The sequence below is a fragment of the Daucus carota genome, chromosome 2 (genome assembly GCF_001625215.2).
Source record: "Daucus carota subsp. sativus chromosome 2, DH1 v3.0, whole genome shotgun sequence".
In the NCBI taxonomy this organism is placed as follows: domain Eukaryota; kingdom Viridiplantae; phylum Streptophyta; class Magnoliopsida; order Apiales; family Apiaceae; genus Daucus; species Daucus carota.
In genome coordinates, this window is record NC_030382.2 from 57,040,049 (window position 1) to 57,056,970 (window position 16,922).

The 16,922-nt window shown below is 32.4% G+C and overlaps 3 protein-coding genes across 3 annotated transcripts; all 3 read right to left on the reverse strand.

Moving 5' to 3' along the window:
- Positions 1-1,369: 1,369 nt before the first annotated feature.
- LOC108207858 (transcription factor TCP21) lies at positions 1,370-1,918 on the reverse strand. The gene has a single exon (XM_017378287.1). The coding sequence runs from the start codon at positions 1,916-1,918 to the stop codon at positions 1,370-1,372; it is 549 nt and encodes a 182-aa protein (XP_017233776.1).
- Positions 1,919-7,387: 5,469 nt separating this feature from the next.
- On the reverse strand, positions 7,388-7,936 carry LOC108207859 (transcription factor TCP21). The gene has a single exon (XM_017378289.1). The coding sequence runs from the start codon at positions 7,934-7,936 to the stop codon at positions 7,388-7,390; it is 549 nt and encodes a 182-aa protein (XP_017233778.1).
- A 6,441-nt stretch (positions 7,937-14,377) lies between these two features.
- LOC135150564 (transcription factor TCP23-like) lies at positions 14,378-14,896 on the reverse strand. The gene has a single exon (XM_064086951.1). The coding sequence runs from the start codon at positions 14,894-14,896 to the stop codon at positions 14,378-14,380; it is 519 nt and encodes a 172-aa protein (XP_063943021.1).
- Positions 14,897-16,922: the final 2,026 nt, after the last annotated feature.

Genomic DNA, 16,922 nt, shown 5'->3' on the forward strand with positions numbered 1-16,922 from the left:
ACAATTAATTATTTTAGTTACAATCAGAAGTCATTATTAAATTTTAGATTAATGATATTCATTCTTCAACTTTCCTTCTACCTCAATATACAATTAACCAATCAGATAATTAAGGGTGGAGGTGGGGACAAGGGAAAGGCCCAAAAGGGCCAAAGGGGTAATTAGCTATGAAAACTTTAAAGGAGTTTACGGATTGCAATGGAAAACAAGAAGAAAAGGTGAAATGGGTTGGACTCAATGCATGACTTTGCAGACTCATGTTATAAGAGAATAAACGGGGTTAATAGACAAAATAATCACTAAACTAATGACAAACTTGCAGTTGGGTTACCAAACTCAAAATATTTTACAAACGTAACACAAAACTAAATTTAACTTGCAGTCAACTAAGTGAACTAATAAAGACTTGCATTTCCATAATTGTCGTTACCACAGACGGTAAGTATCAGTTGATTAACGAAATCAGTTAAAAAGTTAAAGAAAATATGATAAAAATTCAAAAACAATCGAAAGAATTGAAATAAATAAGAAAAAGTTGAAAAAAATATAAAATTTTGGGTTTTTTAATTAAAATCTAAAGAAACTCTGAAAATTAATTAAACCTCAACATTGTTATCTAATGGGATATATGATATTATTAATTATATGCTCTCAATTCTATATATTTTTGAGATTAAGATCAAATTTAGGTACACGTTAATACATATCTTACGTAAAACGACAAAAAAACCAATAATATTACTAAAAGTTATCTAAAATATTTTCATACTTTTCTCTCAGAATTTATGACCGTATTTTTAGTTTAAGTTTTATGAAAAAATTTATTTCATAAAGTTTGTCTCACATGAAGCATGTTAACGTTCTTTTTATTAAATGTGGGATTATTTTTCTTTTACTAAATAATGTGATGTTTATATACATAAGGGTATAAAATTTCTCTATGTTATCAATCAACAATATACAAATTTTCTGGTGGCCATTGAGAAACTATCATATTTTCAGGCCATTGAGAAACTAGCATATTTTCTGGTTTCATTTGATTGATATCATCCGGCCATTCAGATTCTACCATATAGAAAAGTGAAGTCACGATTGAAAACGGGATGTATAATTTGATTGTCTATACAAAATGAAAGGAACTATCAACGATGATTAATTATGTGAGAAAAATAGATATGAAATTAACCGATACATATTTCATAAACTTTCAATTCATTCATTTTATAATAATACCATCCAAATCCGAAACTACATGATAAACTAAAACAGTTCTCCACAGCTATATAATACATCCAAATTTAAAGCTACAATCACAATTTACATTTGACAAACAAGAAGCCCAGCTCCATCCCCAATTCCAAACCCTTGTTTACATCTGCAACAAATACTCCTCATGCTGCTGCAGCTCCTCTTCACCGATCATCGGGTCCATCAACAACGACATGAACCCCCCGGTCTGATACTCCACTTCTGGTGCAACTCCAAGTCCATTGCCACCCTGCACAAAATTCTCGGGATTCATGACAGATCCGCTCAATGGCGCAGCAACAGAGGCTTCAGACGCTGGTTTCGCGGGCGAAGAGACAGAAAGCTGGGCAGGTTTAGTCCCTGTGCCAGTTGCGTTGATGATCTCCGGCTCAGCCTGGCGCAGGAGCCACTCAATGGTCTGGCCGTCGGTCTTGTGCCCTAATTCTCTTGTGAGCTGGAACACACGGGCAGCACAGACAGCTGGCATGCGGACACGTCGGGCACGGCCGTTGACTTTGGAGTGGCGCTCCTTGGCTACAGGCTTGTTGGCTTTGCCTTCTTTGACCACACGCTTCTTGCCTTTGGCGGCGGAGAGAGAGTCCTTAGGGATCAGAGCATTGTGTGAGGCGGCGGCTTCGATTGAGACGGCTGGCTTGGAAAAGGATGCCATTTCTTGCTAGTTAGGGCTTGTAAGCGAACAGTACTATATGATTTCTTATATAGTGAGTGAAGCAAGAGTTAAAGATGGGTGAGTGGTTTACATTTATCACGAAATAACTTCGGTATTAGCTGTGGTGGTTGTCAATTAGAGATATATTTATTAGAGATGTTGGATTTATGTTAATTTTTCAAATTTATGGATGGTGAATTACAGCTTTAAATATGTGTGGTATTTAATATGGACATCCTTAGCAAAGCTTTTGTATAGTCGATCAGATCCTTAGCAAATATCCGTTGGATTTTGGGATTTTGAGATTGTTCAAGTTCAATGAATCTGTGTTGTGATATGTTTAAGTTAGTGTTAGTTTTATACAAATGAAAGCTCAGGCCCACAGCCTGTTTGCCCCGGCTTTAAGCCGGGCTTAGAGTTGTTTACAACTCTAAAGTGAAAAATATATATTTGTGTTTACAACTTAAAAGTGAAAAAAAAAAAAATATATATATATATATATATATATATTGTGTTTACTATTTTTTGAAAATTCTTGTGAAAAATGGAAATTTTTTGTAGTTTAGATTTTAAGATTTAGAGTTTAACATTTTAAATAATAAAATTTAGAGTTTAATTTTTAATATTTAGGATTTAGTTTTTAGAATTTTTCAGTCTAGTATTTAATTTGAAATTATAGGATTTATTATTTAACTTTTAAATAATAATAACTCCTCAAGTATAAAAATATCAACCAATTAAAATCGGTCAATTTATCACTATAATAACTTTTAAGATGTGCAATGTGCAAAAATGAGATAGATTCTTTTGTATAATTTATTTATATTACAGGCTTAACCATTACATCATATCTCTATAAATATATACAAGATCAACAGACCGAGGGCAATCCTATTACCTCTAGACAAATGAATAGCCACATTCAAATCCTGCACAAGTATCTGAGTGCGCACAAACACAAATTTGGACAGCCAATATAAAAGAAAGGCTTCATGCTCTACCTCCTTACCAGTATTCACAAAATGATCCATCCACATGGGAGTCACATTAAGTAAATAGGTAGTGAAGGTTAACAAAGGGTTTCATGAGATGGGCTGTTCTTAATGTTGAATATAGCCCACCAGATGGAACCATCTCCTCTTCACTTTCTTCAATGAGGCCCTCTGCAGCAATAGCAGATGTGTGATCCTCCATTGAAGAAAAGCTTGGAGATTTTGTTCTTTTGTGTGTGACATTTTATGGAGCATTTTTTTCATTGTTTAAGAAACTTGTTAAAGTGAAACAATTATACATAGAAAGGGTGGAGAACCATTCATCTCCACCAAGTGTTCGACAAAATGCGCTAGCGAAAATTTAACAAAGCAAAGACAAAATGAAAATGGGAAATCCATAAATGGGGTTGTGGATCTTAACTAGGATTGAGCATTCCTGGGGATTCACGAAATTGACATGTTCATGGGGTTGTGTCAATTCATATGGGGTATTTAAAGGGGTTTTTTATGCACCACATTTATTAGGAGACATTTAATTGAGATTTTAAAAGATTTTAGAAGATTTTTTTCATTTATGAAATTTGAGTGTATTCAAATCGGATTTTAAAAAACATATCAGAATCTTGATTATTCAATTACGATTATGAATTATTTACAAAGTCTGGTAGGATTCAATCAGGATTTTAAATTATACTTCAAATTTTGATGGTATTCAATTGAATTTTTTTTAATCCACTAAAATCTGATGGTATTCAATTACTGACGGATTTTTTTAGACTTAATAAAATGATGGATTTTGTGAGATTGTGCCGTGAATTTTAAGATATTTGAAATCTCACAAAAATCCATGAGATTTTGAAATATTATGCTTAAATCCGAAAGACTTTCATCAATTCTGTGACATTTTATGAATAATCCGCATAAGATCAAAATCAAATACAATCCATTAAAATTCCTACACTATATAAAACCTATTAAAATCCCAATTGAACGATGAATATTATTGGTTTAAAGTATAGGGATGACCTTTGATTCATCATAAAGTAATTCCAATTTTCTGATTGGTTAATCATTTATTATATACTTGACACAACTACAGTATGCAGTTACCTAATAAAAAAAAGAGAAATTATTTTAGTTACAAACAGAAGTCATTATTAAATTTTAGATTAATGATATTCATTCTTCAACTTTCCTTCTACCTCAATATACAATTAACCAATCAGATAATTAAGGATGGAGGTGGGATAAGGGAAAGGCCCGAAAGGGCCAAAGGGGTAATTAGCTATGAAAACTTTAAGGGGTTGTTTCGTTCATGCCTTTCTGGTATCAGGTTTGAGTTTCGTTCATTCCAAACCCAAACCTGGTGTTTGGTTGAATTTTTTTTGCTTCAAACCCATACCTCAAACCTACAAGGTATGAGATTTTCATACCCAAGGGGAGGGGTGGGTATGAAACATAGGTTTGAGGAATCAACTTTTTTTCTTTTCTTTTCATTTTTGTTTATATCCTTAAATTCAAATTATTAGTACTAAATGAGATTGATGTCTCAAAAATATATTAAAAATTATTTCAAATTTTTTTAAATTAATTATAATTAATCACTTAAAAATATTTTAAATCAGATATGCTCATTCCAGCACTGAAGCAAACACATGATATTAAAAATAATACCTCAACCCCATATCACCTCAACCCGACTCCTCATTTCAACCCCATACCCCCTCTCCAACCAAACGACCCCTAAAGGAGTTTCCAGATTGCAATGGAAAAGAAGAAGAAAAGGTGAAATGGGTTGGACTCAATGCATGACTTTGCAGAGTCATGTTATAAGAGAATAAACGGGGTTAATAGACAAAATAATCACTAAACTAATGACAAACTTGCAGTTGGGTTACCGAACTCAAAATATTTTACAAACGCAACACAAAACTAAATTTAACTTGCAGTCAACTAACTGAACTAATAAAAACTTGCATTTCCATAATTGTCGTTACCACAGACGGTTAGTATCAGTTGATTAACGAAATCAGTTAAAAAGTTAAAAAAAATATCATAAAAATTCAAAAACAATCGAAAGAATTGAAATAAACAAGAAAATATAAAAATTTGGGTTTTTTATTTAAAATCTAAAAAAACTCTTAAAATTAATTAAACCTCAACATTGTTATCTAATGGGATATATGATATTATTAATTATATGCTCTCAATTCTATATATTTTTTAGATTAAGATCAAATTTAGGTACACGTTAATACATATCTTACGTAAAATGACAAAAAAAACAAATAATATTACTAAAAGTTATATAAAATATTTTCATACTTTTCTCTCAGAATTTATGACCGTATTTTTAGTTTAAGTTTTATGAAAAAATTTATTTCATAAAGTTTGCCTCACATGACACTAAAAAAAACAGGACAAAACCGACCGGGTAAAACCGACCGCCTAAAAAAAGTGTCGACTTAAAACCGACCGGTAGAAATCGGTCGATTATGAGACAGCACGATGTCGTTTTGCCTTGATGGCAAGTTCCAGACATTTTATAGCTGACCAGGTGAACAACGGTCGGTTTTACGGCTGACGTGTACAGTTTTTAACCGACCGTGTTGTCGGTCGGTTATGTTATTTTGAAAATATAATTAATTTTTAAATAAATTATGAGTTTGAACGACGACGTTTAATCTCGGAATCAAAACCGAACGCTAACGGTCGGTTTTAAGCCTATTATATACATATAAATTTTTTTATTTATTTGTAAAATGGATTACATAAACTCGTCAGAGAAGGGGTTATTAGGGCACCGTTTTGTTATAAATATCATAACCGACCGGCTCCGGTCAGTTTTAAGTCGTAATTTTGCTTAATCTGATTCTCCCCCACCAGTCTTTCTTTCTTTTTCCCCAACTTATTTTCTTCCTCTTCTCTTCCCAAAAATCTCTCTCTCTCTCTATACTCCCCTCTATCTCTTTCTCTCCGCCAACTAACCTCTCCCTCTCCGCAAATAAAATGCACATCAAGAATACGGATTTTAAACTCCGTTCGGTCTCGATTGGATTTTGGATTTCAATCTCAATTAGGGTTCAATCTCAATTTAAAGGTATATCGATCCTCCCTCAGTTTCTCTTTAGCATTTTCTGTATGTATATATGTGTTTTTGTATGTATGTATATATATGTTTCTTTATGTATATGATTTTGATTTTGAATTTGATTTTTAGCTTCTCTTTAATTGTTTATGTTCTTTGAATTTGATTTTTAGTCGAGTTTGTAAGCATGAATGCATGATAATAAAGGAGTCGGTTTTTTAAGCAAAATATATAATCATTTCACTAATATTCATAAGAACATCCCCATAAAAATCTTTATAAATCAATACTTAAATAAAATTCATAAAAAAACACTTGAAAACAACTTTAAAAATTTAAGCCTTGCAACCGTTCTGCTTGTTAACTGACCACAAGGTTTGATCGGTTTTAAGCATTGCAACCGTTCTGCTCATTAACCGACCACATTGTCCGGTCGGTTATAAGGTCAAACTATTAAAACCGACCACCGCTGGTCGATTTTATTGCCCTCAACAAATTTGACTTTTTTGGTCAAACAATTATAACCGACCACCTTTGGTCGGTTTTACTGCCCTCAAGAAATTTGACTTTTTGGTCAAACAGTTATAACCGACCACGTCCGGTCGGTTATAATGTCCTCAGAAAAATTGACCATATTTTGGTCAAACATTTAAACCGACCGAAAGCGGTCGGTTATAATGTTACACGTGGCAGTGGCTTCCACGTGGCTCCAGATGGCAGTGCAGGGCCCAGAGCAGCGACTTTCTTAAATCTGCAAAACCGACCGAAAGGCCGGTCGGTTTTCGTCCTCAAACCCGACCAATTCTTCATAACCGACCAGGTTACAACCGACCATCCATTTCGATCGGTTTTAGTGGTAAAACAGACCGTTTTCCTTCTAAACCGACCGTTTTGGGCGGTCAGTTTTGTCCTGTGTTTTTATAGTGTGAAGCATGTTAACATTTTTTTTATTAAATGTGGGATTATTCTTCTTTTACTAAATAATGTGGTGTTTATATACATAAGGGCATAAAACTTCTCTATGTTATCAATCAACGAATATACAAGTTTTCTGGTTTCATTTGATTGATATCATCCGACCATTCAGAAACTACCATATAGAAAAGTGAAGTCACGATTGAAAACGGGATGTATAATTTGATTGTCTATACAAAATGAAAGGAACTACCAACGACGATTAATTATGTGAGAAAAATAGATATGAAATTAACCTATACATATTTCATAAACTTTCAATTCATTCATTTTATATAAATACCATCCAAATCCGAAACTACATGATAAACTAAAACAGTTCTCCACACTAATACATCCAAATTTAAAGCTACAATCACAATTTACATTTGACAAACAAGAAGCCCAGCTCCATCCCCAATTCCAAACCCTTGTTTACATCTGCAACAAATACTCCTCATGCTGCTGCAGCTCCTCTTCACCGATCATCGGGTCCATCAACAACGACATGAACCCCCCGGTCTGATACTCCACTTCTGGTGCAACTCCAAGTCCATTGCCACCCTGCACAAAATTCTCGGGATTCATGACAGATCCGCTCAATGGCGCAGCAACAGAGGCTTCAGACGCTGGTTTCGCGGGCGAAGAGACAGAAAGCTGGGCAGGTTTAGTCCCTGTGCCAGTTGCGTTGATGATCTCCGGCTCAGCCTGGCGCAGGAGCCACTCAATGGTCTGGCCGTCGGTCTTGTGCCCTAATTCTCTTGTGAGCTGGAACACACGGGCAGCACAGACAGCTGGCATGCGGACACGTCGGGCACGGCCGTTGACTTTGGAGTGGCGCTCCTTGGCTACAGGCTTGTTGGCTTTGCCTTCTTTGACCACACGCTTCTTGCCTTTGGCGGCGGAGAGAGAGTCCTTAGGGATCAGAGCATTGTGTGAGGCGGCGGCTTCGATTGAGACGGCTGGCTTGGAAAAGGATGCCATTTCTTGCTAGTTAGGGCTTGTAAGCAAATAGTACTGCTGCTCTGCGGCAGGGTTGATTTGGCTATAATATTTATAGTGAGTGAAGCAAGAGTTAAAGATGGGTGAGTGGTTTACATTTATCACGAACTAACTTCGATATTAGCTGTGGTGGTTGTCAATTAGAGATATATTTATTAGAGATGTTGGAATTTTGTTAATTTTTCAAATTTATGGATGGTGAATTACAGCTTTAACTGCCTTTAGATATGTGTTGTATTTAATATGGACATCCTTAGCCAAGCTTTAGCATAGTCGATCAGATCTTAAGCAAATATCCTTTGGATTTTGAGATTGTTCAAGTTCAATGAATCTGTGTATTGTGATATGTTTAAGTTGGTGTTGGTTTTATACAAATAAAAGCTCACACCCACAGCCTGTTTGCCCCAGCTTTAAGCCCGGTTTAAAACTGTTTCCGACTTTAAACTGAAAAATATATGTTTGTGTAATAAGTCAGAAGCTGGTTTGAATACATAAGTTAGTTTGAGTTAATTTTTTCCGTGACTTAATTTTTTTGATAAATGTTACCTATAACTCATAAGTTACTCATAAAACACTTTTATTTTTATTATTATATTATTAATAACCCATAAACCGTTAATAATTTATAATTACTCAAACATACATTTTAAACTGCGGACTGATAAGCCAAACGGGCTCTCTAATTACTAGGATATTTTAAATAACACACTTTTTTAATAGTTTCGTAGAGAATATACCACTAGAACGTAAGACCGTGGCTGAATTTTGGCTGAATTTTAAATATACAAATGGGTGTTCAGAATTAATTGTTTACTTCAGAAAAATAATCAGGGGTCATTTTAAAAAAAAAAATTAAATCCTTTTTGTATATATAAAACGGCTTTAATCAACTTTTTATGAATAAAAAATAATATATATATATATATATATATATATATATATATATATATATATGTATGTATGTATACTATATATTTCGGGTCGGGTTCGGGTCCGATAATTTTTTACCTGAGAAACTCGGGTCGGGTTCGGGTTGACCCATTGTATTTGAAACCGCGACCCGAAATATTTAAATAGATATTATTATGTTAATTATATATTTATATTACAAAATTAAATACATTTGTGATATATTTATATATTATTAAAAATATTTTTATTCATATATAATATCATTAAGTTATTTTTTATATATTTTTGAAAATATTATATTAAATATAATTATGATAATTAAAATAATAATTTATTAATAAATTTCGGATCGAAACCGATCATTTTGAGGTCAAAATTACCCGGTCGAAAATATTAGTAGTCATTTTGATTATTTGAATTTTCAAGAGGTTATAAAAATTATTGGTATATTAATTAAAGAATAAAAATTAATTATATTGAAAAAATAAATATCATCAAAGAATTATTGGTATATTAAGGCTTTGTTTTTTTTTTTTTTTTGCTTAAAACACTTTTCCTGCATTTTTTGACCTTTGTTTAATTTAGAATTAATGTTTTCTATATGTTTGTTTGTTGACATTTTAGAAAATTTTGAATTAATTAAACAATATTTTTGTCTTTACAGAAGGTATAAAAATTTCAAAGAATGAAAATTACTTTAGAAGAATTTATAAATATCCAGAAAATGACCCTTACTTATTAGAAGAGGGAACTTTTAAAGTAAAACTATTTTTGTTGCCATGCCTAAATGAGAATGAACACTATTAACAAGTAATACAGAAATTCGGGACTAACTAGCTAATAATTATCTAGCTAGGTGCACATACAAACGGGATTGATCAATAAAACAAGGTCTGAACTGAATTGCAAAATACGCAAAACCAACATAAATCAGTTTCATGATGCACAGGATTAGGGAGGGGGCATGGCCGCTGATAGTAGAAGTTCAACATATCCGGTTTATGACAATAGACAATAAAAGTTCAATTTTAAGAGACAATGAAACTAAGAACTTCAACAAACTGAATGCCAGCTTTCCTTTCTCATAGGATTTGAGCTAGCTGAAAACTAAGAACCTTCTTCATTTGAGTAGCTTCAACAAGAATCACCATTGCGGCGACCATGCCTTCTTAGCCAGGATTCATTCATTTCAAAATTTTCAAAGAAATTGATGTCCCTGAAACGGTTGGCGGGAACACTATCATATGTCAAAGCATGACTACTACCAAATGAAGTATTTTCCATGTTTCGATTTAAGAAACTGGAAGCATCTCCCAACCTCCGAGCTGGTGGAAGTGGGAACTGATCAGTAGAGCCGGCCCTGTTAAATGCTTGAGCGTTATTCCCATGTGGATAACTCAAGTTACCAGGGTTTGTAACTTGTCTTAAAAGGTTTGTAAAGTATCCTGCAGGCCGATTAACCGCTGTTGTCAGCGAGCTTACTCTTGTTCCTGGAATTAATCTTGTGTTGGTTGTGAACTGACCTGTAGGCGTAATGAAGACAATATATTAACAAGGCATGGATCTGGCATTACTTCTTTGACAAATGCTAGCAATTTCTAACATTATTATCTTGCCTTTTAAATTATTTTATTTAAAAGAGCTTAGATAATAGACTTTTAATATTCAAAGCATACAATTAAAGTTATATTTTCGAATTTTTTGAATGTTTGCAGCATGTAGGTAATAATTCTATTGAGATGAAATAGTAGTCAACTTGCCTAGCTAGACCTCATTTCATTTTCATAACATGTTTAATTTACGGCCATTGGGAATCCAGATAAGCTAAATTGTAGAAAAGCTAATTTGTATTTACCTATTATTGGCCGATTAACAGCAGTTGTTGTGAAGCTTCCTCTTCCTTGACTAAATCCTGTGTATGGCACGAGCTGATGACCTGCTGGTGTAATGAAGTTAGTTGATGAAGAACGATTTTGCTGCTCCTGTAGCTCTGATAGGCAGAAGATAAAGTCAAATTAATACAGAAGAAACTAAATGAGAAAAATAAATAAATACAATCTAATTATATTGGATAGTTATTACTTTGAAAACTAAATATTTCTATATTTATGTTTGCATACCTTCAGAATGAGTTCTTATTTCTTTGACAAATGTTAGCAATTTCTTTGACATTATTTCTTGGACAAATGGTAGCAATTTCTAACTTGAATATCTTGCCTTATAAATTATTTTATTTGAAAACTTCTTGTGAAAAGAGCTTAGATGATAGACTTTTAATATTCAAAGCATACAATAAAAGTTATGTTTTTTGAATGTTTGGAGCATGTACGTAATAATTCTATCGAGATGAAATAGTAGTTCAACTTGCCTCGACCTCATTTCATTTTCATGTTTAATTTATGGCCACTGGGAATCCAGATAAGCTAAATTGTACAAAAGCTGATTTGTATTTACCTATCATTGGCAGATTAACAGCAGTTGTTGTCAAGCTTCCACTTCCTTGACTAAATCCTGTGTATGGCACGAGCTGATGACCTGCTGGTGTAATGAAGTTACTTGATGAAGAACGATTTTGCTGCTCTTGTGGCTCTGATAGGCAGAATACAAAGTCAAATTAATACAGAATAAATTAAGTGAGGAAAATAAATAAATAAGTACACCAGCATGGTACTAATTATTTCTATATTTACAATTGCATACCAGAATGAGTTCTTGTCAGCTCTGGCACATGGTTCGAATTCTGAATTCCTTCTCCCTCATTATCTATTGTCTGCATAGTAGAATTTGGAAGCGCGGCTAAATTCTCCAGCTCTTTTTTCATTTGCTCGAACATTTGCTGATAGTCAGCTTCTAGTTCTTCCATCAAAGAGTCGGAGAATTTCTTAAAATCTTCAACTGCATCAGAAATTCTCTTAGTACTGCACTCTATTTCCTTCTTACCTTCTCGTTTGAAAGAACTCTTTCTTGTAGTATGTTTTATAATATTTTTACATTTGTTCTCATCTCGAACAATGGCAGGAACGGCCTGGACTGACTCATTAATATTTGCTTCAATTGAAAGGGCACTAGATTTTCGGTTACTGCCTGGCAAAACCATGTTAGAAATTAAGAAGCCAAATTCTAAAGTAACCTGCACGGAAAAGAGGAAATAATTATTCTTTCTCGTTAGTGATTTAGTAGAAAATTTGGATTCAAAATACATCGTTAGAGCATGTTTTAAAAAAGATCTTACCCCTTCAGGGTTTTCAATTTGAGTTGACAAATTCAAATATTTTACTTATTTTACACTATGTTGAATAAATGTATGCATCATAATATAATAATTTGAAATGTGTAAGTAATTAATATTTAGTATTTACACATTTCACCCTCAATTATGTTAGATGAACATAAATATATGCAATAAGAGGCCTTGTAAATATATTGGTAATATCAACACAAATTATTATCATTCTCAAAATTAAAAATTAAATAATTTGGTGTGTATAGATGAACTAAAATTATAAATATATAAGTAACATCATGAGAATAGCGAAATAGATAACACTTGATGATATATACAAATATCACTTGATAATATATACACACATGTACATATTCATTGAATGTTAAATCACATATAAGTTGATAATAATGAAATCATCATAAATCTCGATCAAATGTTAAAATATCACAGTAGATCTATAAACAACCAAACAATTACATAGGTACATCAGATATGAAAAATTTAAATAAAAACACTGGTAAGTAGACATTAAATCACTGATCAAATGAATATAATAATCCAATTAACTAAACAAAGGCACACAAAAGCCCATCCATAGAAGCTCAAGAAACCAGATCTATAGGATATCAAATGTAGAAAAGATAAAATCTAGTTAAACAAGAAAGCAATTAGCTTACCTAGAATATTTATGATGAAAGAAACATGGTCCTCCTTATATTTTCATGGTCAGATTTGAACTATCATTCACCTTCTCTACTCATTTGTAGACTTACAAATGTAGAAGAATAAAATTTTAGGACTACAAATATTTTGTGTGGTATATCCTCATAAATGTGTAAGAATAAAATTTGGAAGTATCTGAAAAGTACTTGGCGAAGAGTACAAGAAATAATATGTAACGTCTTGATTTTAAGTATTAGGCGAAGAGTACGAGAAAAAGTATGTAACGTCTTGATTGTTTAAGTATCATAGGAAGTTACAAAAAAGTAACTCCCCACATTAGATTTTATTATGAATAAAAATCTAATATAATCAAACGCATGAAAGTAATTAAATTAGAGTACGTTCAAGAGTGTTCTAAACTAGAATTTAAGACATTTTATTAAATAAGTGCTCCAACAATGTGCTAATAGTGGCTTAAAACAGCAGGACATCCGCCTCATTTTTAAGATATCATTAGGCATGCTCTATTTCATTTCTATCACTAAAAAAGTTCTTTACTTCACCTTGTACACATCTCTTTTCTCTCATCTTTTCTCTTCCCCAATTGTACTTCAAATATAATATTATATTAATCTTGAGACACAATTATAAGGCTTATTGTTGGAATTAATATAAAAAATCATATTTTAAAACAATAGAACATTATATTTTATTATATTCATAACGCCGGAGCCTGGATATGACTGGGCTTGCTCTGATAGAAAATAGAATTGATGAGTAGTTGGATATTAAGCATGTAGAATCATGTAACATCTTAACTTTTTTTTAAAAAAATTTTACAAAGTTACAAAAAAGTAACCCCCAACATCAAACTACTTTTATAATAAATAGAAATAAAATATATTATATTAACAATATTATTTAATAAAATAAAAATAAACGCAATTTAGCATTCACGTCATCAATACACCCATCTATACTCCTAAATATATATGTTTTCTATTTAAAAATTTGTTAAATATACAAAATTTTCATTTCAATGATTGATATCAAAGGACTCTCAAATAATATTACAATAAATACTTTAGTTGAAAGATCATAAGAACCAGGATGCATCAAACTTATTATTTAATATATAAAATCAAAAGAATTAACAATGATGTAAAGTTTCGCCTCAACCCTTCAACCTCTTATATCTGGACATATAGTAGGATTTCTTAATAATATATTTGAATTATTTTTTATCATTGATAAAGATTATGTGACGAAATTTTTTTCTGAATTTTGCAAATATTTATTATTGTATATAATTAAGTCGAAAAAAGTAAAACTATTTCAATCATGTGTGGAAAAAATGTTTAATCTTGTTTATCTTTGTGGACATCCTGATCGAAACATAACATAGATAAAAATTGAAAGGAATGATAAAAACCAAGAAAATCATTTTTAATAAACTTTCAATTCATTCAACCACATTTCATATATCTTGATATAATATTGGTCATCTTAATTATGATAATACAACTGTTATTATTATTACTACTACTACTATTACTATTATTATTATTATATAATATTCAAATTGAAGCAACAATCACATTTCAGACACACAAGCCCAAGTCTTAGTCCTGTGCTATCACATTCCCATTTTCAACCTCATCACTGATTTCAACCCACAAGCGCTCTTCATGATGCTGCAGCTCCGCTTCCTCCATCGGATCCATCAACAACGACATGTACCCCCTCTCCGGGTACTCCACATTTCCCGATCCAACCGAAGGCTCAGATCCCTGGGGCTCCACCCCAGATCCACTCAACGGCGCCGCCACAGAGCGTCCCGACGCTCGCATCGAGCCATAAGTGACAGTAGCATGGGCCGGGATCGTCCCGGTACCAGTAGCCCTGATAATCGCCGGCTCAGCGCGGCGCAGGAGCCACTCAATGGTCTGGCCGTCAGTTTTGTGCCCTAACTCCCTTGTCAGCTGAAACACACGTGCTGCACACTTGGCTGGCAGACGGATACGACGGGACCGGCCATTGACTCGGCTGTTGCGTTCCGTGTTCACCGGCTTAGCGGCGGAGTCACGGTGGTCTTTGGTGGCAGCAGTTTTTGGGAGGGCTGTTTTGGAAGAGGAGGCCATTTCTTAGGGCTTGTAAATGAGTCTGTAGTATTGGTGTGGGGCAGGGTGGTGAGGACTAATAGTTTAATTTAATATATAGCCACTTATAGATAAGTATGATTAATTGGCCCGTTGGAAATGGTAGTGGTTTTTAAGTGGTATCCGGGGCAGGTTTAAACTGGAGATATATTTATTGCGGATTTTCCAGAGGATTCTGTAAAATTTCAAACGTATGGATGATTAGCTAGGATTTTAATTATCTCTACAGATCTTCTGTATTCAGTAAGGATTTTGTGAAGTTGGTTGAGATTTGTTTGTATACAATTCAAATCTTGGTAAATTGATTTTGGGGTTCGAAAATTTTCAATTGATGACCATCCAAACTCTACTGTCATTTTAAACTAAAAATTTAAAAAATATATAAATGTCAGCATTTTATTTTTAAAATTTTAAAAATTATAAATATTTATTTGTTTTGTGAAATTTGAAATAATAATAAATTAATAACTTTTAAATCTAGCACGAACCTTACATGAACCAGTGTCGCTAAGCAGGATGCTCTCATGATGATACAGACAAGGAGCCAACCGTTTGGCTATGATAAACTGAGCGTTTAAATTGAGATAATTTTGATTTATTAATAATTTATTGATTATTATAAATATAATAAAAAAAGTGATTTATAAGTAATTTATGATTTGATAGATTATTTTTATTCAAAAAAAAAAATTAAAAAAGTTAAGTTACTGAAAAATAACTCAAACTAAGTGCGGACTTTAATTCCGTTTTGGACTTATTCTTAACTTTTAACCAACTTCTAACTTATTAGAACATATAATTTTCAGTTTAAAGTCGAAAACAGATTCTAAACTCGGACAAACAGTCTCAAGGTTGTATTTTATACAACTAAATCTCACATCTAATTAAGTTATATTAGAGAAAATTATATGTTTTAAATGTCTTTATAGAAATTTTTTTACAAATATCCAAATATGGATTTTTTTTTGCCAAAACGGTAATTTTGTTAACAATTTGTAAAAATATAATCTTCTAAATAAAAATATAAAAATATTATTTTCTTGTTTTTTTTACAAAATTCGGAGGTTGCATTTGCAACTACGTGTGTAATTGTTATCGACCACAAATATAATTTTGAAAATATCTGTTAAAAATTCAGTATAATTATTGCAAGTGGTTGCAATGTTTGAAAAATAAGTGTACTTTGGGCAATACTAATATAAAAATAACAAAAAATTTTGAAAAAATCGGTTAAATTTCAATTTAATTCTTGGAAGTGATTGTAAAATTCGAAAATAAGTGTACTGTGAACATTATTAATATCAAAAAACAACTACAAAACCAACTTAAAACAAATTAGAAAATCAACTAAAAAAAACCAACTTCTTTCTCCACTTATGTAACGAGACTCTAGAAAACAGAAAAATATAAGAAGGGATGAGGCAGAAACAAGAAATCCTGCCACTCCACTTGCAAAATCATGTAATAGCTCGGAGATCATGCACCCAAGTCAGCTGACCTGTCTGATGATTCGACTTTTAAGGAAGCAGATTCAAGAATTACCGCCTCAAATGTACAAATATCACATTTTAGTAAGAAAAGACCAATATCCCCCACAAGTACTGTAGCTCCAATAGAGACACCACGAAAGGAGATATTTGATCTTAATTCTTAGAGCCAGAAAGCAGAAGGATTACTGGGAGTTATGGGCTGATTTGCTTCAACAGAATAGGTTGGAATTGAGCTCCCCATTGTTAAAGCTAAAGCTGATGATCTGATGCGAGGAAAATACCTATCTGGCTTGCAAGAAATTTGAAAGAGATGATACTTCAAGTCTTTTTGGTATTCTTTTGTAGAATACGCGAGTTGCATGAAGTTAAACTTACAAAATGCTGGTATTTTTAGCAAATATTTTATAAAATAATCTATTTTAAATATATTGGACCAAAATATAATATATAGGATTGTATTTCACAAAATACATAATAAAAAAATTATTTTTCATAAAAAATAATTTATTGAGATTATA